Source organism: Vanessa tameamea, chromosome 7, assembly GCF_037043105.1.
Source record: "Vanessa tameamea isolate UH-Manoa-2023 chromosome 7, ilVanTame1 primary haplotype, whole genome shotgun sequence".
Lineage (NCBI taxonomy): Eukaryota > Metazoa > Arthropoda > Insecta > Lepidoptera > Nymphalidae > Vanessa > Vanessa tameamea.
Window position 1 is genome coordinate 9492445 of NC_087315.1, and position 25946 is coordinate 9518390.

Here is a 25946-nt window from a genome sequence, read left to right on the forward strand (position 1 = left end):
CAGAATTGCTTTACATCTAGGCTAGCAAGTACGGATTTCCTGACGGATTTTCACAGTGGAATATTTATTCCGAACTGTTGATAGTTATATCTTTATGTTTAATTATACTTGTAACGACGATTCACCTACCTACTTAAGAAATGCCTATTTTGAATTTGATTGTTGACTTGATACTGATGATTGTTGAAATATAAATTTTAATTGCTTTAATTATTACATGATTGAATAAAAGGTCTATCTATGTTATATGAATGCATTTTATAACATATCTCCGTATTTCTTCTATTATACGTTTGTATTGTTTGACATATCATCTAAAAGGCGAGCACTATAGTTCCTGCTAATATTTTAATAATGAAGTAGCAATTTTTTGCATAAGGTAAGTAACCTCGTGACGCGTCATTATAGTCTATCTAAATTTAACCCGTCCGTAGTTTCGAGAAATGAAGTTCTATGAACTTAAAAAAGTACCTGGTTATTTGCATGATGTTTACGTAACACTACTGACTTCTTTGTGAAGAATTAAAACGTAAAATGCATTGATTTACACAATATATACTGTACATATGGCAATAACTCCCGAGCGAGTCTATCAAAAGTGACATAATATGTAACATCGTTTTGTTATAATATTAATGATTGATGAATACCGGTAGTATTATTTAATATCTATTATTTCCTACCGTTATTATAAATATAACTACCATATTTAATTTAATAACAACGGTGTAGGTATATATTAGATATTTTTTAATTTATATCATATACAGTATTTTACACCAACAATTAACTTTTTTTTTTTTATTAATACAATATTGCAAAAGGATTTTACAACATTTCCAATGTATATAAGAACTACTTGCGCAACAACACGACAAATATACATATATGTTCGCATACTAATTAGGTTAAAAAATTAATCATCATGATAATAACATTATAAAGCTTAAAAAGAATATTTCAAATAATATATAAATGGTTTATATTAAATAAGACATTTATTTTTAATCAAACAGATTATGATTTTAATCTGTACTTTAAATCGTTTTAAATTCTACCGAGAGTATTATCTAAATAAAGTCATAATGATACTTACATTTCGACTTTCTCATATATTTAGATAAAAAAAAATCTAGGCAACGTCTTATAGAGTCCAAGGTAAAGGTAACTACGAGATATACCTGGGTAAATAAATCACGACGCCAGCGCATTCTGCAAACCAGTTCCGAGGGTAGGTATAAAGAATGAACTCGCCATGAAATCCAGACTGCGTTATACAGAAGCGATTTAAGGTGTGTAGCTCCTTTAAAATAATAACTTCTAAGAAAAACTTTGCAGTAATTAATTTTTCAGTTATTTATTACACATCAAGATTATCTTTATGTAGATAGTGGTTTTATCTTTTAGTACTATATACTTTGAGCTTACTATTGCAATTTTTAATATTGTATATAGTTTAAAACATTTATAAAGTTTTAAGCAGTCTGTAATTTGGTTTAAATATCAGAATATAAAAATTATAATATATTAAAAATGATCGCTTATATCGTGATATACATACAAGGCGTATAAAATATCCTTTTATTGTCGTTCCGAAATGAGCAAAGTCATCATTTTAGGTTCGAGACGTGTCGAAAGTTGTGGCCCACAGATTTGAGGTCAAACAAAGCACTGAACTGTGCATTGTTCACGAAAAGGTCACGTTTCATTGGCCACTCGAGCCGTGCGGGACTAAACGAAAACGTTTTTAAAACGACACCCGTCGGAGGTGGAGAGCTCGCCTCGCTATACGAAAAATCAACCAGAAAAGTCTGACCAAATTAAAATATACATGTCCATTTAACTCTTCCATTTATTTATTTATCCTTCGCCATCGCGCTCGAGATAAATTGTGAAAGCACATAAAACTTGCCCAGGTTTTAACACTAACTATTCAGTTCTAGCCACTTTGCCATTTCAGGGTTAAGATATTTTTCCTAATATCACCTAATATGTTATATAAACTTTTATAGAGGCAAGTAAGTTAAAAGATACGTGAAACAGTTTGTTAACTGCACATATGATACGGGTTAAAAAATAATATCATAAAAATCTTACCTTCAAAGCGCAAAAAATACACGATGGTCCGAGGCATGCGTGACCGGTAAGCTCACGGAAACTGCGCCGGAAAATGTCAAGATGCCATAGCACCTGCAACAATTAACAATTATTATAACATATTCTGTGTGGCTTTCTTGTCATCTTGAGTCTTGCATATCGTTTATCCTATTACATAGAACGTTTTTTAAAAAAAAAAACTCTTTATACATCGATGTTTCTCGTACACATAAATACACACACATGACATAAATTCATATAAATATTTCAATAAGTTACATATAATTTTAGTTTCCTTACTAAATTTTGATTGTACATATTTATATATTTCACTTCATTTTCGAAACGAGTCAAAGACAATGTAAAAAAGAACGTACTGTTTGTACCGTACAAATAGAGTAGGTATAGCTCGGACAACCAGCTATAGGAACATTAAAGAAGCATAATAACAAGATGCAATTTTTTCATTCTTTTCTAAATGTCATTTAAAATGACATTTAGAATCTGCTCAAACCGACGAGTATAATAATAAATTATTTTATTTTATTTATGTCGTTTACGGTCGTTCTGGATATGTAAAGAATAATAATTATTATTCAAGGAAATTAATCGAAATCCATTTAAAATTTTATACAAAACAAATATTTCGTAACGTATAGAGCTAACTTCTGAAATTAAACACTTTAATGAGGCGAGGTATAGGGCATTGCATTTCGTTAAGACTTAAAATACAAAGATGATACTGATGAGTCAAGGTCTGATATGATTAAGATTACGATGGACATGGGCTTCATAGCACGTTTCACGCCAGGTGCAGACGGCATATGATGTCGCAAAAAAATTACAACGACCATAAAGGGAGCATAATACGTACAATACGAATATATAAAGTTGAAAACACACCATAAGTAAATTATGAAGACAATTCATTTTCATTGATGACTTATCATTTATAATGATTTACATTTTATAATTTAAGAAACGCCCACATGTTTCCTGTTAAAATCGCCTACGCGATATACATATTTTTAAGCTCTATCATTCCATTAGTATTTGACAATAATATTTCATTATAAAGCGAGGATAAAGTTATGCTAATATATTATAGCAAGCTTAGTAATGTTGCTGCAATATTCGACAGACGCGATTATTTATATCCTTAATAGACACTGACAAACTGTTTTAAGCGCTAAAAAAGTTTCTATCGATAAACTCTAAAAACGTACGCAATTATAAAAGTATATTCATGACCTTGAACATTCTTCCATATACTAACCTATATTCGTCGAAATGATATTCGCGTTAGCCGATTATGGACTACACCTGCCTGTGTAGTTTTTCGCAATTGTTTTCGGCGTCTGGCGGGCAGGTGCACGGCCGGTCCAGGCAGATGTGCGAAAATAGATGCTGCTCATCTTAGTTTTAATCCTTTGGAATTTATGATATGAAAAATAAACCTAAAATTGATTTCAAATATAACTGTGGTCGAACAGGTTATATTTTTAAAAAAGTAGTTATCTTTTAGAGTTGTAAAGTAGGGAAACTAGGTAGGCAGGTACGAATTCAATACGCATAACACTAACTACTCCAATAATTCCTTGCGTATTCGAAACATGTTATAAGGGGATGGACAAAAATACTAATTAATTAACTTTTAATACGCTTTTTATATTTAAGTATTTTTTAAATAAAATCCAATTAAATATTTACATGAAAAGTTTTAAATGCTAAAGAATGACATACGCGCAGGCGCCAGTAGCCGTTCTTACAATCCGCTACAAAGCAGATGAATTGGTACTGATTCGCCTAAGTCACGTAACCGACTTACTGTTGAATTGCTAGCAGACTAGACCGCTTCAATTAAACGGAAGTTAGTTTACTCATATTTAGATATAATAAATGAACAAACTTTAACATCAGGTTTTTTAAAAGACATAAATAGGTTTTGTTTTTGATATCGTATTAAGTTTTGAAATATATTTAAGTGAGGCAACGCAAACAAGGAAACAAAAATATTTTTTAAGCTATTTTGGCGAATGCTTGCAAATAACCCGTAGTCGGTGCGGCTTACGTTAAAAAACTCTACAACCTCCAACTAAAAACCAAATGTGTACATAACGCGTTGTATTATCCTGCCGTGCCCAATGGTTTCCCTGTATTCCGATAAAAGCACCTCTACACAAAAAGTTTTAAGCAAACAAAGAACAAGAGCCGTTCACGCTTTTTTATATATATGTAAGCTTTGTGTTGACATTCGAGTGTTGGCAGTCGAAGGAGGGCTCAGGTCTCAGTAAAAAACGTATCATATTTTTTAATGACATAAGAAGTAATCAGTTAATTTAAATTGTAATTTAAATATTTATTTAAGACTTAGTTATAAACGTATTTTTTTTATTCATTAGTGTTCATTTAGAGTGGAAAGAACAATTCCAGTTCTCTTTTAAATAAGGAAATAAAGCATGAACGTTGCAATTGTCGATTCTCTGTTTTAGATGAATCAAATTGTATAATGCTTTGAAAAACCCATGACCTTATATATATTTAAAAATACAGGCTATTTTTTACTAGGGCGAGATGAAACCATGTTAAGTGAATAAACGCGAACGTGTACAAATAGCCCTATTCGTTGGAAGCGTGACAGATAAAGTTTGTTTGATGCTAATGGATGCGGAGACAAATGAAGATTTCGAAAGAAACAGAGGGCTTCAGTCAACAGCGAAGATAAGATAAGACCATTTTGATATAAACAAGCTAAATTGTGACGAAATGTTTAAACGTACAAGATTATTAGATTTCTTTTGACATTTGTCTGAAAACAAGTCTTTTCTACGTTAATATATTTTGTCTAAACTTTTATAATGATCAAAACGTATTACTGACAAGCGTGGTTAATAACAAATAAGTCTTTAATTCAGTAACTCGTTAATTGACGTGACAAGATGATCAAATTAACGCGCTTTTTGTCCATACGAACTAGACATATACCTACTGATATATCAAGTTTACGAGCGTCAACGAGTTACACCGGCATCGATAATAACGGTAAAGCGCTACCAGCTTATATCTTGTTGATTTTGTAGGTGATTGTGTGTTAATTTCACACTTTTTTTCAATTAAGAGAGATTCAAAGAAAACTGACTAATACCTCTTAGTCTTAAATTACAATTCAAAGAAAAGCACTGCGCTTTTGATTCGAAAATACCAATTTTATACTTAGGTACTTATATGAAACAAGTTGACTCCCGGCTTCACTTGCGTTTTAGAGATTGATAGTCTTATTTTAGGTATGAAAAAGTAGCCTATTTCCTTCCTCCGAGTTCACACTTGCTTCGTATCAAATTTTATTAAATTCAGAAGGTTGGTCGTCAAAGAGCAACAAACAGACAAACAGAGTTACTTTCGCATTTATAATATTCGTATAGATATTTAAATTGTGTATGAATATAGTTTTTTAAGTAGTAAAATAAATGTTAACATCTATGTGTATTCTTGTGCGTCATAAAGCGTAACAATATTTCTTTATATCGTAAAGAAATGTGCGAGACTAAGTGAAGGCTAGTTTTACTCACGTTTTTGTTGAAAGGGGAGTGCACTGGTGCATCTAACATATTGAATTTATAATAACTATTCCAACCACGATTTGACGCTTCTTGATCGGCGTGGGAAATGGCGAACGCACGATTTGGATTTATAACGTAATACCATAAAATCGAATTTCAAATCTATTCAAAATTCAAAAAAGTAATAATTATTTGTATATATATTCTGTGGTAGAAAAAACGAAACAACTGATTTTGATGGTACTTTATTGTCATACCTTTTGGGATATTGATTTGGTAATATTTTTCGAAAATAAAAACATAATTATTCCATTTATATATAAAAATAAAAAATCTAAATTCAATAAATGCGAGCCAATTTTTTTTTTCATTTTGATATATCTTATACAATATGTTATATGTGTAATGAAAACTATAGACAAGTGTGGACAAACGGAAACAGATTTGAATCAAAATATAGAGAGTGTATTTCCCCCACGGAAGCGACTCGCCTTCGTTTTAAATATTAAACTTCGTCAATGCATTTTAATATTATATAGCTTTAACTGACTGTTTAACAAATATTTTAATGTTAGACGATTATATTTTATTTCAGGATATGTGCTTCAAGTAAATTTTAAATAAATTTACTGAAAGCTCTACATAATTGCTATAAAAAATAAAACAACGTGTTCAACCAGCGCGTGTGCAGTCTCAGTCGAGAATAAATAGGCTTAACGCACTGTGCGTGCATAGAAAACGAAAGTCGAAATAATATATTGACGAAAAAGTCAACAATAAATCTGACGCCGTCAAAAAAACCACGAGCAGTCTTACTTACGTTGTTTCGTGTATGTACAGGTGTTGTGTTTAACACTATTTTCTCCTTTTCTGACATCATTGATTTGAAATTAGAAATAAGAAAAAACAACATTGTTTATTCAAGCAACATTTATAAAAATATCACAAGTACAAACATAAACCCGTTAATACGTTGTCATAATTTCATTTACTCGTACGACGTAATTGCCCACCTTTGTATCAGTATTAATAAAGCGATCAATTTACGCCTAATTAGGTATAAAAATCGCAAGAGTATCACTTAACTCGCGTATACAGATTGTATACATTTCTAGAAAGCTTTATGAAATTGTAATAAGGTTCAAAATAAGCGGTGAATGATTTAGTCGCGTAATTTCCAGCGTGACGGCGGTCACGCTTTGTTGTTACAACCAAGTAGTAACGGATGTCAAATATCATGTACGATTGATTCACGTTTGATGTTATGTAATTAGAAATCACGTAACTATCTCGTTTCGATTATTAAAATTTACCTTTATAACTCTCATTCAATCAAATCAATCTCAGGTCAATGTATGTCATTCATTCTGCAGATTATTTTAAAACTTCATTCTTTATCCTCGTAAGTAGATCAAGAATGTCGGAATAAGCACGCTCGTGATTATCTTAAACTTGAATATCGGAATTAATGAATTCGGAAACAGGAACTGATTCTGTTTCATAAATTCCTTAACCGTTTTGGTAAGCTAAACAAAAAAATAGTTAAAGGTATCAATACTCGTATGATATAAATTTATATTGTTGGCATGCGGTCTTGTAATCGTAGAACGCTATGTTATGCAAATTGTAATAAATTGGTCGAATATGCCTCTAAAGGTAAGACTTCATGTTATTTAATTTCCAGCGAACGTTACGTTTAAGACTTATAAGTTTAATATTATTTTTATTTAATTAATATCTATATTTATATATTCTTTAGCTTTTTAGGAATATTTATTTGAACATGGCGATATATGTAATAATAATTCTAATTTTATTCAAATTAATATTTAAACGGTTTGTTTCTTTCATTCGGGCTTGTTTGAGTTTTCATTTGTATACATGTTGGTGTCTAAAGCAAATGTGAATACCGGAAACTTTTATAGAGTGAATATATAAAAAATAAGTAGAATGTTACATGATACACTCGTCTTATTATTTAAAAAAAAAAAGAAAATATCAGTATATAATAACGAGTCGAGTCCTACAGTTTGGGTGAAAGAGGTAATTCATGAGGCGAACGGCCGCCATCGAAAACCGGTCAGTGTGGTGTGGTGGGCCATTTTAACGAAGTCTTTATATCGACCAATTACTTTTTTACATACTATTTCAACGCGCTAGTCTCTATATTCATAAAATTACGGTATTATATGCTTTGATTGATTACAGTCGCCATTACTATAATAATCATTAGATAATGGATACATTTGGATATATAGATATGGACAATAATTACATTTACAGAATAAATACAATAAAAACCGTATACTTAATGAAATTATGTTTTTTTAAATGTAACCTGGTAGAACTAACTGAGTTGACTGGTGTTGCTATGTAGATTCAATCCAAGAGCAAAAGCGTTTACTAAGGATTCCAGCATACATTTTTGTGTTGTTAGAATTTTGCCAGGAGCAACGCTAATTAATGCGAACCAAACACATTTTATTTCTATTTTCAATATTATTTTATACATTGATTGTCACCTTGCGTCTAGGTTTATGTGATTTTATCGCATATATTAAAAACTCTTTTCATAAGCATACTTCGTGGTAAGGCTTTGTGCAAATCTGGGTACATATTTATTATTACACATCACTGTTGTTCTGTCACCAAACAAGGAACACTTACAATGATTGTGTTGTAATTTAAAGGGTGAACTGATCACTAACAGACACAAGGGACATAATATGGTACTTCGCAAGGTTAGTGGCGTTACGTTTAAACTTTCATCTTACATTAAGAAATCCTAAATCCTATCCATCAGTAATGTATGTATTTATTTTGTATCATACATTTAATATTTATAATTATAAATTTCATTCTTTAATGATGATGAAAATACGTTTAAATCGAGCTCAAAGCTATAGTCTATGGGTACATAAAATATAGTTCTGTTAATGTTCTAACTAGAGTCGTTGATAAGAAAAAATACTATTTCATTACAATTTTATAATATATATTTGTTTGTTAAGAGACCAATTACATTCTTATAAAATGAAAAAATAATTGTTGACTACTCCTTTATCTATAATATAATAATTTATTGTCTTTAAGCAAAATATTAAATTAGTTATTAATATATTCGAAAAATCAAGTCACGTTCTGGTCATGTTTATACTTACGTTGAATAAAAACTACACATTAATTAAACATTTAAAATTGTTTTAATATTATAGCGAAAGAATAACGCTATATATATATAATAGAAAGAAAATCTTTGACTAATGTTAGGTTTATCAACCCGAATTCACGCGTCATTAGTATTCACAGTCCGAAACGAACTGGAGCCCCAAGTTTCAAAACCGATGCGTTTACATACGATTAAAACTGCCCTATTATATTGGAACATCCCTTTTCTAAAATGGGGGGACCGGCCAACCGTGCAACGGCTACCTGGCTCTACATGTACCTGTATACGAAATCCCGGTCCATATAATTACCTCCAAACAACTATAAGCAAATTATAGCCGATCGTTTGTCTCGCTTCCACACTCACAAACAATATATAAACATTCGGTTTTCTCTTTCGCACATACCCGTTGATGTCTTTTACTGGCCTTTTTAGGAGAGCAGGACATCGGGAAACAAGAACAATCTTCTCGCTATGGAAGTGAATTTACTGTCGTTTTTATTCGTTTTCTGTAAGTCCGCTTGCGAGTATTTATTTAACAATTAACTTATTATTTTTCACAAATGTAAATTATATAGAACCTCCTATATAAGGCATGTTCAAATACAAAGTTATGGTAGTTATATAAAATTAAATTAGTGGCTTGTAATGGAAAAATGGGCTAATGAAAACATATATATAGGCAAATATATACCGATGGCTCGTGAAATAGATATATGAAACAACCATTGTAAAGGAATCTGAAAAATGCAAATAAAACAAAAAATCAAAAGAGCGAGGGAGATCAAGATTAACAAGAGCTGTATAAAGATCAGCCTGGATCGGATTACTTGACTCGAGTATAAGACGAGGCATACTAAATATATTCGAGTATTCGCTCTTTCACTTTTTAAATATTTTTCTTAACCTATGCGTGTACGTAAAGCGAAAGTTTTTCGTTTGTTTGTTTGACCCTTTCGCTTCTTTAATAATGATAACTTATGTCTATATGTTGAGTATTATATTACACATAATTGCAAACATATCTTTTAAATTAAGAACCCTGTAAAGGTTAACTATTATTCATGAAAAATAATATTAGGAAGAACTAACCTTCGCGCCGTGATATAGAGCACTGCTTCGTGTTGTTTTCGCCTTTGTCATTGTACACACAGAGTAATCCAATCAGTTCACACACAGTTCCTCACAGCACTAGAATTTTCATGTTGTCAAAAGTTTTATGGACGGGATAAGGTACAGTCGCGAACGACTTGTGTTTACTACGGGAGAACGTACGTGGGAGTGTTCAGTGTAGTGACGCGCTTACGTTCCGGCGACTGCGACGCCGACCCGTGAAGCGGCGTAGTATGAAACTAACTCGCCGGCGAAAAGACCGGCTACGATGAAGTTCTCTACGCTTTGAGGCTTTAAAAGCGGCCATTTTGTTTTATGACGCATAATGGCGACTATAATTTTATATAAATATAATAAAATCGTAATTCGAATAGATCTTCATGAGAATCATAATTATATATATAATTTGATACATGTATATAATTTAAAATTTTAATGCTAGATTTTGTATATATATCTCCATTAAACAAGTAATATATTTACGTATAATTAATCTATATCAAGTTGAAAAAGCCTTCTAGATACTTTATTTATATAAAAAAACATGTTTCGACTTCGAATATTTCTGTTTCTATAGAAGTTACTACTTATTTTTAATTAGGATATTCTAATAAAAAAAAACTCCATAATCTTGCATATCTTTACAACTAAGCACGTACAGCTCTTACCAAATTAATAATATAATCTATCTTACGTGCCCGAATGAAGTAAGTTTTTTTTTAGTCGAAAGTTCGAGGCAGGTGTTACAGAAAAAAAGTCCGTCAATACGTAGTGATCCGTCAGGAAGCGTTATAAAAAGGTTACAAGTATTTTTTTATAATTTTGTGTAGCTTATAATTGAAGATTTTATAACTTCTATTATGTATCATGTAAATAAAAAGAATTAATTTTTAAATAACTAACTAATTCGGTATTCCTATCGCGCTTCATGAATAATATAGCTATATATTTTAAATTATATCGCCGTATTATTCAAGATCTTACGTACATTATATGTTCATAAACATATATATATATATATATACCTTTATATTCAGCTCGTAGTTGATTATACCTTAGTTAGATATAAGTAATAGTAACTGTATTGCACTAACCATGACACGGAGGTGTCTATAACAGAGAACAAAGGCATCGTATTCCTTTTGTCTTAACGCACGTGTACTATCTATACACGTATAAGTTGCTTGTCTATAACAAAATATTGGAATGTATAATAAATAATAATTACACGTGTAAAATGTGTACCTTCATTACATTATTAAAAATAATCATGGATATAATGAAGTTGATTTACTTAAGGAATAGGTATGTTTTTTTTTGTATATCATATATATCTTTATGTATATCATAAATTTAACTTAAAGATGATGACAAAAAAAAATCAGCTACTGTTTTTCAATTTATCCGTTTGTGTATACAAAATGTAATTACTAGAAGAAATTATAACATCATTTTATTTTAAATATGGAATGAACAGCTCTATCATTTATGAACTGTGATTCTGGTAAAAAATAAACAATCCCAAAAATATCAAAGCGGTTTCATTTCTTTTCACGTCCGTAATCCTTTAACAATGAATTTCAAGGAGAATAGGAAAAAAAACCAGCAACGGTCGATCCTTACGATTTTTCCACTTAGTAGATAATAAAATAAAAGATTTTAGAAGATAACATTATTATACGCACTACTTTAGTCAAATTAGAATTAAGATGTATATATTGTCTAAAACATTGTTTTACCCTGAAATTCATACAATAGGCGGCTTATCTCTGTACCTAACACAACATTAGGGGAAGTAAATTATTTGTATAAATTATTACAAAATTGATCATACTGGAGCAATTTAAAGAAAGCCTTTTTATAATCAGCTCTATTCTTGATTAAGTATGAAAACGGTTTAAAAACATTTCACAGATATATCACATACTATTTTTAAAAATCTAAAAGAAGCTTTGATTGTATTATTTGAAAATGCTCATCTTCAAAATGAATCACGTACTTTTACAGCTTCGTACATAAACAGCCTCAGTAGCGAAGCCCTTGCTAATTATTCCACACATTCCGTGTGACATCATGTAGACGAAATTACATTAAACATAAAAACCGAAAGCATTGAGATTGACTATATAAATATAAAGTTATTGACTACGTAAAGTTTATATTATATATATATTTTACCTATACCTATTGTAAGCCTGTAAATTATTTTATATAAAATATTTATAAATAATAATAATTAAAGGTTGTATGGCTTCTAGTTATTGAGTTATATTCAATCACAGTGCCGAGGTGGCCCAGAAGTTAGAACGCGTGCATCTTAACCGATGATTTCGGGTTCAAGCCCAGGCAGGCACCACTGAATTTTCATGTGCTTAATTTGTGTTTATAATTCATCTCGTGCTCGGCGGTGAAGGAAAACATCGTGAGGAAATCTGCATGTGTCTAATTTCAACGAAATTCTGCCACATGTGTATTCCACCAACCCGCATTGGAGCAGCATGGTGGAATATGCTCCAAACCTTCACCTCAAAGGGAGAGGAGGCCTTAGCCCAGCAGTGGGAAATTTAGAGGCTGCTAATGTAATAAAAAATAAATTCAATCACAGAATCACAATAATGTAATGAATACTTTTTGGTTTGACATTTTTATAAATAAAAGTAGAAAAAGAATATTTTTAAGTTGCACATGGGAATTGTTAATTTGGGTTGATTATGGAAAAATAAGTATTGTAAACTATATTAAATATTGTTAATTATTTGACGTTCCTGTTTACTTAAAGCTGGGTCTTCACTATATAGCAGGCAATTGAGCCACCTGATGGTAAGCGGCCTGGTGTCCGATATAAGAAGTATTAACATCACCAATGCGCGCCTAACCTTAGGAACTAAAATGATATGTCCCTTGTACCTGTAGTTAACAAAACTTTAAACCGGAAACGCAAAACCGAAACACAACGACACTAGGTACTGCTATTTGGCGGTTAAATATCTGATGTGTGGATGGTACGACAGACGGGCTTGCACAAAACTATACTAACAAGTGATAAGTATAGTGCAACGAAATATATATATATATATATTTTAATACACGCTCTAAAGCTTTTATTGTACACTGTTACCAAAAGTAAGTACCGATGTATGTACGTCACTTTATTACTGTTATTATTTATTAGTATGCTGTTCATTTTAAACATATTTTAATATACTTCTAAAAGTTGCATAGAACTAAAAAAAAAAGAACAATAATTATATTTTGTTTATTTAATGATGAAGCTCAAAGTTCGATGGACCCCTCGAGTTTAGGGTCGTTTGGTTTGTGACGAGTCTCGTAATAATGTTTCTCGAGCGTGATTTTTAAAATAATATAGCTTAGAGTTCCAAGAATAAGAATGAAATGGACTGTTTATAGATTGACTGTCGTCTGTATGTCAACGGCTATTCTACTTACAAACTGTTTGTCCTATTTAATTAAAACGACCATTGTACAATAAGGTACTATGACAATGAGATTATTTTTAGATTGTTTGAAACACTATAAATACTTTGCGTATTTCCACAATACTATCTTATATGTTAGTTAACTTGAGGACTTAAATGTAGGCATAAATGAAGGCTTAAAAAACATACGTAAATCATTTATGTTTTATTGTGGGTTAAAAATATTTTCAAATAAAAAAATATACGCGTAAAACGTAAATAAATCCATTGAAAATTAACCCCATTGATGCTCAAAGATAATTAGACTAAAGATTTTACTTCGGATTTTTTGTATTATTTATACTTGCCAACAATAACTTAGTGTTGTCATCCTACAAAGATGTCGAGTTATAATATAATATAATTACGCGAATTATTGTTTTTAATTATTTTCCACGCTATCATATTATTTATTGTATAATAATGAAGGAGCAATATTAATCTTCCATCAAACAATTTCATTTATAGTAATCGTATGTTATAAAAAATAGCCCACATTCCTTATTATGAGCAACGATCAGCCTTTTCACGCTTCTCTTTTTAACCCTTCGCTCGGATGAAGCTAAAAAACAATTTAAAATTTTTTTAAGTGGACGAGTCGAAACACTTAAAATTAATAAACTAATATGAGTCTCAGTTCTAGTTTGGTTTCCTTTATTGACATGAAAAAAAAAATCAAATGTTAGAAAAAGAATATGACTGAATAAGAATAAAATATGTATATTTAAAAATATGTTTTATCAAGAATGTGTATGTAGGTATAAACCTATTATATAGATTGATTATAATGTATATAAATTTATCATTAATATTTGAGACACGCGCCACGCGCATTGAGCTTCTAGTTTCAGTACTAAGGCAATGGCCGACAGTTTGAATTCAAAAACAGACCGGTACGTTCAAAACAATGAACTCGTTTCTTGCATCCCTGTCTAACTTACAGGGCTATCTCTTATGGTTGTAAAATTACTTTCTATATTTTATTAAAAAACGATTCTATTCCCTTACTATAAGCTGACGTTTTAAATGTCAGCATCCTATATTTCAGTTCGTAGTAAGTCGTAGTAAAACTAAACCCGTTTTGTGTTTATAAGTACAACTTACCTTTTTCCTAAAATCGTATACCGTTAACAAAGTGGGCAAACAGATTTAAAATACACATAGACGTGTGTACGCACTACGTAGTACGTAGTTCGTACGCGTATAAAAAATCGATGCCTGTACAAAACACAACCTTATTGTTTTATTCATTGGTATCGATCAGCATTTTCAATTTTATTTAAATACATATATTCGAATCCATATAATATCCACTAAGCAAACCAATGAAAGAAATCTTGTTGCGCCTGGAAAATTAATGGAGCAATTATTTACGTTTTGTCAAGTTGCTTTAATAACAATATAATAGTACACATTTAGTGTTAATAATGGGACTTACGTAAGTATTATAATCTTTTCAAGTAAGTAATTGTTGTTTTTTTAATTACATCATATTTAATATTATCTGCAAAAATAACGTTTATCTCACCGTATTATTTTAGAGTGATAGAATATTGTGTATTAAGAACATAGTAGATTATATCACTAGGCACATGAAAATTAAATAAAAGTAACAGTCTTTAACTGTTTCACTACTAAGCTAAAGCCTCCTCGCTTTAAGATGAGAAGGTTTAAGGCTTATTTCACCACACTGCTCCATTGCGGATAGGAGGATACATATGCGGCAGATGTTATGAGCAACTAATGCAAGTTTCCGCCATAAGTTTTCCATCGCAGCTATGCCAGATCAAATTGATTCTTTACAATAATTGTAACTTATCTGTTTACTTTAATAAAATATAATGATCGAATCTCATACGTAAATATTATATTTGTAGTTCATTAGTAATAATAAATCAATCAAAGCCGATATAATCAAATTATATTGAGTTGGTAGCATAAAACGATTTTCGGAAACGCTTTCATTAAGTAATAATGTTACGAAATAGCGATTTGTTTTATAAATCCGGTGTCAATAAAAGCATCCTATTACGAGACTCATTATATTCAAACATGACACCTTCGCGTTGAATTTTCCAATAAACATTCACACAGACACAACAGCCATTGTTCTTAGTTTAATAACGACTTCCGAGATTGATAAACTTTCGAGTTTTTGATATGACACACAGCACGGTACAGTGTAACAACACACTTGATTCCCACGACTTAGCTACAAAACTTATAACAGTGCAAACACTTCAAATGACATTTAATATCTATAATCTTTGTATGTGTTAACTTATAATATAGAATCAAATATAACAATAATATACTATATTTTATTATTTAGCTAAAAATCTTCTCTGAAAGCTACTAAATATAGGTGTGAAAATTTCATGTTTAAATATTCAACAGTTTTTATGTGATTCACGTTCAATAGAACAGCGATCTTTATTAGATTTAGAAGATTTTCACATAAATGTTCTTGATGCAATTCGAGTTTTTTTTTAAAATATGTGTACAAAGTCCGAGAACATATATCTATATTAAATATAAATTATAAAATATTAAATATAGATTGTAAAAAATATAGCCGAAAATCATTAATAATTATTATATTTTATATTATTTATATTATAAGTAATACATGCTTATTTTATCTGTTGTACGAAGCATTCTATGAACGAGATAATTATATAAAAGACTAGATCATGACAGATAAATTATTGTTCCAGCTTTGATTTTAATTATCAAGTCAGACAACTGACTTTCACTACAGATTAAGCGAACGATTAGGAAATAAAAATATTTGTCTTTTTTAAACGTTGCAAAACAGTCGTGCTCACACGCAATTTGTTATGAAATCTTTATTGCATCTAGAAAATTCAACGTCTTTTTCAAATAAAGATTTGGCGATAGAATTTAACACGCTACCTCTTAAGAACATTAAGAAAAATCACATGGTATATTACTACGTACATAACTTTTTAAATTATTGTATTAACATTACTTAAGCTTTACTTTTAATTATTATTATGAAGAATACGATTATTTGTTTCGCACACATCAAAATCAAGTTTTTAAATAAAACAAATAGCTTCATATTCCTCTTGAAATTAAATACATATGATGTCTTTGTCTTTTTCGGATAAAACGTACCCAGTTTTTATAGTTAAGTAGATATTATTATTTTAGTGATTTGTTATTATATTTTAACACTTCTTACTCGCAAAGTGTGTGTACACGCTTCTAGTGTATACTAATAATATCATAAATGCGAAAGTAACTATGTCTATCTGTCTGTGTGTCTGTCTGTTGCAAAGACATAGGCTACTTTTTATGCCTAACACCTGACGACCAAACCCGAAAATGTAAGCGAAGCCACAGACAAGAACTAGTAGCTATATATTATATAAAAATAGAAGCGTTATTCTAAGTTATTAAATAAAAATATATGATATAACACATACATATATCGAACTAATTAATAATCTTTTTTTCCTTAAATAACATCTTAATAAAATTAAATAATAAGCAAAGTTATTTGTAAAAAATCCTCCGCAACAAATAATACACCAAAGCAAACTCACGTCTACATGCTCGAAATACTCCTCTTAGTTTATCTGAGAAATAACATAAGTTAAATTGTGGTTTAATAATTTATAATGCATTTGTATTATGTAATATTACTTGTTGTTTCTTGAAGCGCGACCGACCTATATTTCTCACGGCGATCGCAGTGCGTTGCGCGGGCGCATGCGTCGTGGGAGAAATCCCTATAACTTCCAGGTTATCAAATTATCGATAGATATTCAAGCGTAAAATTTAATATTAATTTTGCAATACAAAAAGCTCTTAAAATAAATTTTACCGGTATTTTTTTTTTGTACAAAATCTACAAAATAATAATAAATTAATTTTTATACAACGTCATGTTAACATTTAAATAATGAATAAAAAAATTAATTAATCTTTTTAACCACAATAACAGATTCAAATGAAAGCGGGAAGCAAGAGTCGACCGCGGTCCCACAGTTATCTCGATACCATAAATCGATAGTGCAACTCATACCTTTCCATATAAACGCGAAAGTTAAAAAAATAATAATGAAATTCACTATATCGAGCGTGTAACTTTGTATTGTTAGCTAGTTTGTGACTTCTGTTGGTTTTAAAAATTACGTACGGTCTTCAGTGAATTTTATTTATAAAATTGCGAACTGAAGAAAAAATTTAAAATGTAATTGTTCGTATATTTTGCCCTACGGCTAAATGTAGAAAATAAAGAATAACCGGATATTTCTTCATATAGACAACCCTCATTCCAAATTAAATAATGACTTGCGAGTTAGTGCAATTGTTACTGATAAACGGTAATCTATATGCTGTTCAATTTCGTTCAGATCCGTTCAGCCGTTCTAACGTGCTTGAGGAACAAACATCCTTTCAAACCAAAAGAACATTCATCCATCCAAACTTTCGCATTACAATTAGTAAGGTTACGAAGTTGTACTATTAATTTCGAACGATATACATCACGTGCATTTGTGCAATAACCAAATTAACGACGGGAATAATCAACAAATACCGAATTTAAATTTTCTTTAATTTTAACCACTATTGTTTAAAGACCCTCGACCCTATGTCCGTGACCAGCCACCTGTTGTAATTAGAACATTATCCCAGGTGAGATGTTTTGCTTCGCTGACTTTCCCACATTCGTCTTTAAGACAGAGCGTGTTATATTATGTTATTATAATATCTTCCGTTACGGTAAATTTCTTTTTAATCCATTGATACGTCCTTTGATACGATAGAGTATTTTAACGAATTCGCCCTTAATGAATTAAGACATAACGCTGCTATCTTGCAATTAACAATAATAACAATTTATGCATCAGCTTTAAAGTCGATACTTTCCCCATGTTTTGTTAATGTATGATATTTTATTTTCCTGCTATTTACATGGTGAATAATGTATGTACCTATTTTTAATCTTGTCAAGCTTTAAATTTGTGATTGTGTTTTTTAATAAGAACATTTTTTACATACGAATTTTAGATACTGTCACTATATTGCAGCAGGATTTCTCTATATATCAACGGTTCCTTGTGATTCGTTATACTAGACTTTGATATATATTTTTACTACAAACAATACATAGTATGACATGAAAGATTTCAAATTTATTACTATTCAAAATTGGTTCTTGTAAATAAAAGCCAATTCCAGCAACCACAACGTATAGTTCGGTGTGGTATGGAACACGAGAATAGTCTTTATTTTGTAGATGTAAGTTTGAAATACGGATGTAACTGCTTTATTCTTGTAGTTTTTTACGAACAATAGGGGTTTTTTCCGAGATTAGTCACAGAGGCAAGAATGGTGAGTCATCAAGTCGTAGGTTGTGAGGTCACGGTAAGCGAACTTATGTAGATAAGAAAGAAATAAAAGAAATAGAGCAATTATGTTATAAAATGAATACCAGCGATTAATTCTTTCTACAATGTATTAATCCTGTTGTCTAATATAAACCTTTTTGAAACTAACATGTATTAAAATTTTAATATTACATAAAAATGTAATATTACATTACATAAAATAGCAATAAAAGATATAATATTCTCAATAATTAAATTATTCTATAACTAATTATATTCATGTCGGTAACTTTAGACTAAATTTACATGAGCTTCTTAAAAAATACAATAAAAACAACAAGTTAATTTGCTTTTGTTCCATTACGTGATTTCGTCTAATTCAAATTTGTATTATATAGAATGGGGTATTCTATTGACCGACAAAATAATAAAAAATAGATCCGTTGAACCATAGTGTAGTATGCCACAGACTATTGATTGACGTGTGTCCAATGAACCAACAGAGCGCGTAATATGTTCCTAATGGGTCAAAGAATCACGAATTCAAACTTAGAAAATAAAGACAATATATATTTGTCATAATAATATACGCATATTTAGTATATAACAAAACGCATTGTTATAAATAGAATCGAATATTTTTCTAAGTTTAACTATTTCGCAATTTTAACAAAGCCAACAATGTAACAAAGTCAACATAATCGCTACATAATATAACTACTAACGGACTAAAATATTTAATATTTACTATTTATTTTTTGGGAGTCTACTGCTACCTTTTTTTTAAAATCTTACTCTATGCATTTGTTATGTTCTTTTAACATTATTTTATATTTAAATGTGAAGCGCAAAAATTTCTCTAACACTATATTCCATTATTATTTCATATCTTCATCTAAATTCTCACGTTTTCGCGAGAGTTTTACAATACTCCATAGCTATATTTACACATGACACACTAAAATTTCCCATAACTCATTCATAAGACGCTTGAAGCGACGAATTTACTTGCTTGGCTTATTGCTTACTAGCTACGAAGACTTAAAGAGGTTTATTCATGCAAAAATAAATATAAAAAATAAAAATCAATAAAACGTAAGAGCCTGTTAATATCCCACTGCTGGGCAAAGGGGTTCGTTTTAATTGAGACGAAGGTTTAGAGCTTATTTCACGCTACCCCATTGCGCTTGGATTACACATAATTAATCTGCTAATTTAGTAACGTCTGCTTGAATTTGAACCATTTTTTTTTTTTAAATTTAAATAATATATTTATTTTATGTGATAAATGTGGTGTTTCTTATTTCATTATATTATATTATTAATTGACTAAAAATGACATAGACTGCTAGTTTAAAGCGTGTGGTACATTTTTAAGTGCAATAAATACACTTAATATATAAATAATTTAACATTATCTGTGATCATTTTATATACAATAAGTTGTAGGAAATGGAATATTACACAGGTAAGATTTGACAACTTATTTCCGTAGTTATAGGTGGTCTTAAATTATATAATGACACAAATTACATTGATATTATCTTACCCACCTCTCTGGCATAATATAGGTACAGTAATTATTGTTCAAATGCAATAAGCAGAGCAAAGTTAGTGATGCTACTACGAATTTGTAACTTCTTTGTTTCTATTCTCATAATTTAAATAAGAACTAGATATTTTTTCTGATAAAGGGCAAATGTGCCACCTGATGGTAAGTGGTCACCAACGCATAAATATTAACTATTCTTTATATCGCCGATCTGCTACCAACCTTGGGAACTAAGGTGTTATGTCCCTTGTGCCTGTAGGTACAGTGGCACATTCACCCTTCAAACCAGGAAAACAATAATAATACTAAGCATTGCTATTTGGCGGTACCCAACTTGCACAAATCCCTGCCAACTAGTAAACAAAGCCTTATTACGAAGTAACAAGTATAGTCTAAAAAAAATCCTTTAAAAAAAATCTCTTCGATTTAAAAGAAAAAGATTTGCTATCATAAATTTTCTTTTCTTTCTTCCTTCATTTCTTTAATCAAGTTTTTTGTTTTAATTTTTACCTAAACTATAAATTAATCAATTTTAATGGGCCTTTTTTTGTAAATTCTTATCCCTTTTAGTAGTAAAATAGAATACGTTTGAGACGAACAGATGGTTTTGTAATAAAGAACAATTAAGGGGCTGTAACTTCTAAATAATAATTGTATTCGGCTAGGATTTAAAACCAATACCGTGTAAACAACGCGTGCTTATTAAATTAAACATTTCCATTAATATCAATAGTTACGTGTTAGTTATTGTACTGGAAAAACTCACAAACAGAACGTTATCGCGATAAACGTTTACGTCTTAGGGCAAGAAAAAATAAACTTATCGCCCAGTTTAAATAATCCAGAAATAAGCACTATGTATGTCAAATATATATATTTGAAAAAAAAATGTCGATTTGTTTCACTTGGTGCTCTGAAATAAAATTACAAATAAATATAACTTTAATATTAAACACCTTGTTTCACTGCCTCCACTGGTAAAAAAAATATATTTTGTTTTGCTCTAAATAAATCCATCCTGGATGGATTCTTGACACCATTCTATACGTAAATAACAAACGCATAGAATGGATCTAAGAACGGTAGCAGAAGGTATTCTTATTTGAACCTTTGTGTTAGCAACCACATAAGTACTTAATGTAAATAATAATTCTGTAATGCAAATTGAAATTTCTATAAAATATTCTTATAGTGATGACATTTAACACATATACATTACTTATGTATAACATATATTTAAACCGCGTATACCGCAATAATCACTAATTATAGCATGCACGCATTATACAGGTGAATCAAAGAAGGGCGTGTTGGTTTCCCACGCAGTTCCTTCCGGAGCCAGCGACCCGTGACGGTAGCGTCTTGGCGGCCACCTCGTGTTCTGCGAGACCAGCTACATTAGACGCGAACCGAACTCGTAAAACAATGACAATTGTTTCATTGAAGTTTATAATATTAGTTTTCTTCATATTTAAAAGTGATTATACTTAATTATTCTATATGTATATTTAATTGTAGCACATTAAAAAAAAAAATTTCCTTAATGTCTTATATTTATGTTCAATATCAAAAATAAAAATTAGTTTATTCAATTAATCTTTTATGAGAACTATTGATTTGTAATTTTTCAACTAAACGTAACGCTAACGTCGGTGTGAAATAAATTTTACGAAAAGTTGCGATGTCAGTAATAATTGTCTTATATTGATTATTATACTTTTGCAATTAAAAGTATATAGGTTTTAATTATTTATCCTGAATTAATACTAATACTTCTTTTATTTCTTCTTTAATTGGATTATATTTTATTATCTATACATTTTTGATCAAAGAGGATTTAAAGAGTTTCTATTATTTTATTAAGAAGCTTTAAACTGGAACACGGCTAAAATAACATTGATTAATTTAATTGATATGGTCAGGTTATGTAATATGTACAGACTCAGATAAATGTTGTACATATTTGAATAAAAAGACAATGACAAGACAACTTTTATATAAAAAGCCATTTAATGCAATAAACTGAGAAAATTGCAATTTCCTGCAATTACCCTGTGATATTGTCATTGTAATGGTTCCCATTATTTTGAATAATATTCCTACAGCGTATGCAAACTAGTCCCGTAAAGGAATAGAAGTGTCTTTATACTTACGTAAATGGGTAAATAATCATTGGTTGGTAATGTTGGAGCAAAAACTTACGGGACGTAATAATTCTTTGAAACTCATAAACGTTTTTACAAGCTTATGTTTAACTTTGAATAATAGTAAGCGTAAGTCTAATTTTAAACCAGTTCCACACAACCGATTTAGGTGGAATCATGCAAACATTTTTAATGGTGTTGATGATACATATTCTGCTGAATTTAATTCGTTTTATTACAAACATTACGAGCATTATTTGGGAAATCAAAAGAAAGGGCTCGTTCAGAGTACAGAAGATCTATTATATGTATATAATAAAAGTAAGTAAGTAAGTAAATTAGAATAATTATTTAAAATAAACATAAACTTGTCTAGTGGGTACTGTAGTAGGGTCAGATCTGTAGTCGGATACTTGTGTGACTAGATAGAACATACACTTTGAATTATATACAGATCGATTTCAATTTATGTAATAAGGTTTAGCTTTATTCGTCGTATTCTTTTTTTGAAAATTTGAATTTCTAAATTTTGGAGAGGTACCCACCCCTCTCATCATACTTTGTACCGCCTAACGGCGATAGTAAGTATTGTAGTGTGATTGAGCCATTGTAACTGCAGGCGCAACGGACATCTGTCTCAACTCTCAAGATTTTCCGCCCAATGCGCAGTGATGGCCACCATCCGGTGGCCCATTTGCCCTTCCGTCTACTTATGCCTAACAATTAAAAATGTCGCAAAATTTAAGTTGCAATTATTATCTCTTGGTTTACTACTAAAATAGTGCAATTACATGCAGCTTATACTGTAAGGAACAGCTGGATTTTACCTTCAATGGCTAAAATAAAAAACAATTCAAAAGGACCGCGAAGTCCCATAATCCTGTAACATAAATATTTATAACTGTAGGGTCGGCGCAAAACATCTATCTGTCGGAAATGGTTTAAGCGTCAGGCACACGTTGGTATTTCATGCATGTGCCTGAGCAAAAAGTATCCATTTGTTGTCCATTACATTTTTTTTTTTATAATTGCAAGGTTATTTGATGTAAACTTACAGTTAGTAACATTTTACGGTAGGGAATTTTGGCATTTTAATATTCGTATATATATAATAATGTTTGAAGATATAATTGTAGGTATGACAATATTAAATTCAGAGCGTATAATGTTTTATAACATTTTTTCCAAAAATCAAATTCAATGAATCAACATTATTGAACAAAGTCAATAACCAATATCCCTTGTGTCAGTTTAAATTGTATATCATACTAGGCAGGACCGTAGCCCAGTAACAGTGTGACATTTATTTTTTGGACCTTTCCTACATTGGAAAATATAATTTGCTTGACAATATAACAACAGACTAAAAGAGTCTAAGCACTACGTTAAAACTGGTTTGAATAAAATAAAGTAGGCTCATTAAAACGCTACATTTGTGAATACCTTTAGACATTATGGCTGGAAGTAACATATTTAATTACAATAGTTTCATATTATGTTAATTTAACTCAAAACAAAAAGTGCATACGAAAGCAGGTGTTCATAAAAAAATATTTTTATTTAGCCATATAATTTTATTTTATTTGGCAATAAATAAAACTTATGATGTTTTTGTAATGTTGTTTAGGTGAGGTTTTGTTTAGAGTGTGAGGCTGACAGAAGATATATGCGCAGTGGCTCACTGTTTGGTTGCACTGAATAAATTTAACCAAAGTAATCACATTTGTTTGATAATATAATTAATAAACATTGTCTAAATATTGCGAAAAACTATATAGATTAGAATCATATAGTGATGCAAACATTTATTATTTTTTGAAATCGAGAAAAATATTTTTTCACAGTAATCTATAATGTCTTGTAATCTTGTACAGAACATTATTTTAACAATATAACAACACTTAAAATGGTATAACGATCTATTCCAGTGAACAACTCTAATTTTTTTCCTAATTAGGCGGGAAGGCTTCAACTCTTTCTTTTGTAAATTTACTGTGACATTTACATTTTTGTCTTCCTACTTAAAATACCGGTTGCGAGCGCTGTTGCTTCTTACAGAAGCTTTGGTGGTCTCGGGTTTTTTACTCATAATGAGATCGTAATGAAAGAAATGTATTTAATATTAGGGTCTTAATGTATTTATATATACTAATTCTTACTTCTAAGTATACTCAACCAATTATAAATTGAAATATGTACATATACCAATTGCAAATGCAGAATAGTCTACAAGTATTCATTATGAAGAAGCTAAATAATTTATGTTAAATCTATTATTTGTATGCAAAGAATATTTGCAATTTCTTTGTATTGCTCACATGTTACCATGTTAGAATTTAAATATAATTTTACTCTGTGATTGTTGTTTTTACACTGGCAATATTACGATGTATTTGTATTTCATATTCGTATTCAATTATTATAAGTAGGTATAAAATAATTGTTTAATAAAAAATATACTACTAATAATTACATCAACGATTATTCAACGCAATTTTACAACTATTTTGTTTTATTGTGCATGTTTTAAGAATCTGGATCTATTTATCGAGGTTTATTCATAGTATCATGCTAATCAACAAGAACATCATATGATACAAGCGTAGGTTATATTAACCACATTAAACAAGAACTATGATGTATAAATAATTAATAATTCTGAAGCATTTGCTTAAAATAAGCAAACACGTATATTTTTTTACGCCTATCTACAACTTCGCTTAATATTCTTTCCAACAGTATCTATGTCACGTTGAATCTTCAACCAGTTTAAAGTGAATGTTGGATACAAATTACGTGAACTATAAATGTCAAAATTATGTTTATTTATGTATATGTAAAGCATAATATATATAAATGGTCCATCCTCTGATTGACTATATATTAATATTACCATAAAATATAATTTTATCCTAGAATTAATGTTATTGTTTAGAAACTGCAATCTGAATTTTTTTTTTTTAATATTGATTTTAGAACAATTTATTTTAATTCATTTTATTTATATTGATATACAAACTTTTTTCAAATATTTAGCGAGCAAAACTCAATAAACTATTAATAACAGCTCAACGGCTTTTATATCCTTTCGACGTAAATGATGCCACCTACCTACGCAAATTATATTTGAATTGATCAAGTCAATTAATTATATAAATATCTTTAATATTAATGATATATTTTCCACCTCTTTTTTAATCTTTTTACGACCAAAATTTACGTGAGTCTCCTTTCTCCAGGTGAGTTGGATGATCAATCACCGTGAATAATAATGAGGACTGGATATCACCAGCACCTTTAAATTTGTACCTCTCTAATCTTTTACTATAGGCAGCCTAAACTTCAACTATTAAATGATTATAGAGAGATTTATAACAACGATTAGCAAAACGTGAGATATCATATAGAAAACTCGTTGCCACAGTTGGTGAAGGCGCCTATATAAACAGAGGATTTGAACGTGAGGGGAATA

The 25946-nt window shown here is 30.1% G+C and overlaps 1 protein-coding gene across 2 annotated transcripts in view; it reads right to left on the minus strand.

Moving 5' to 3' along the window:
* LOC113401159 (uncharacterized) overlaps positions 1 to 25946 on the minus strand; it is a 52393-nt gene that overhangs the window by 22298 nt on the left and 4149 nt on the right. The window contains exons 1-2 of one of the 2 annotated variants that reach the window (XM_026640960.2): positions 9919 to 10121; positions 2098 to 2190 (exon numbers count right to left, since the gene is read on the minus strand). In XM_026640960.2, coding sequence (XP_026496745.2) covers positions 2098 to 2190; positions 9919 to 9969 — 144 coding nt within the window. In that variant the 5' untranslated portion in view covers positions 9970 to 10121. Of the gene's footprint in view, positions 1 to 2097; positions 2191 to 9918; positions 10122 to 25946 lie in introns of those variants that run through there. The other variant, XM_026640951.2, reaches the window with a different exon arrangement.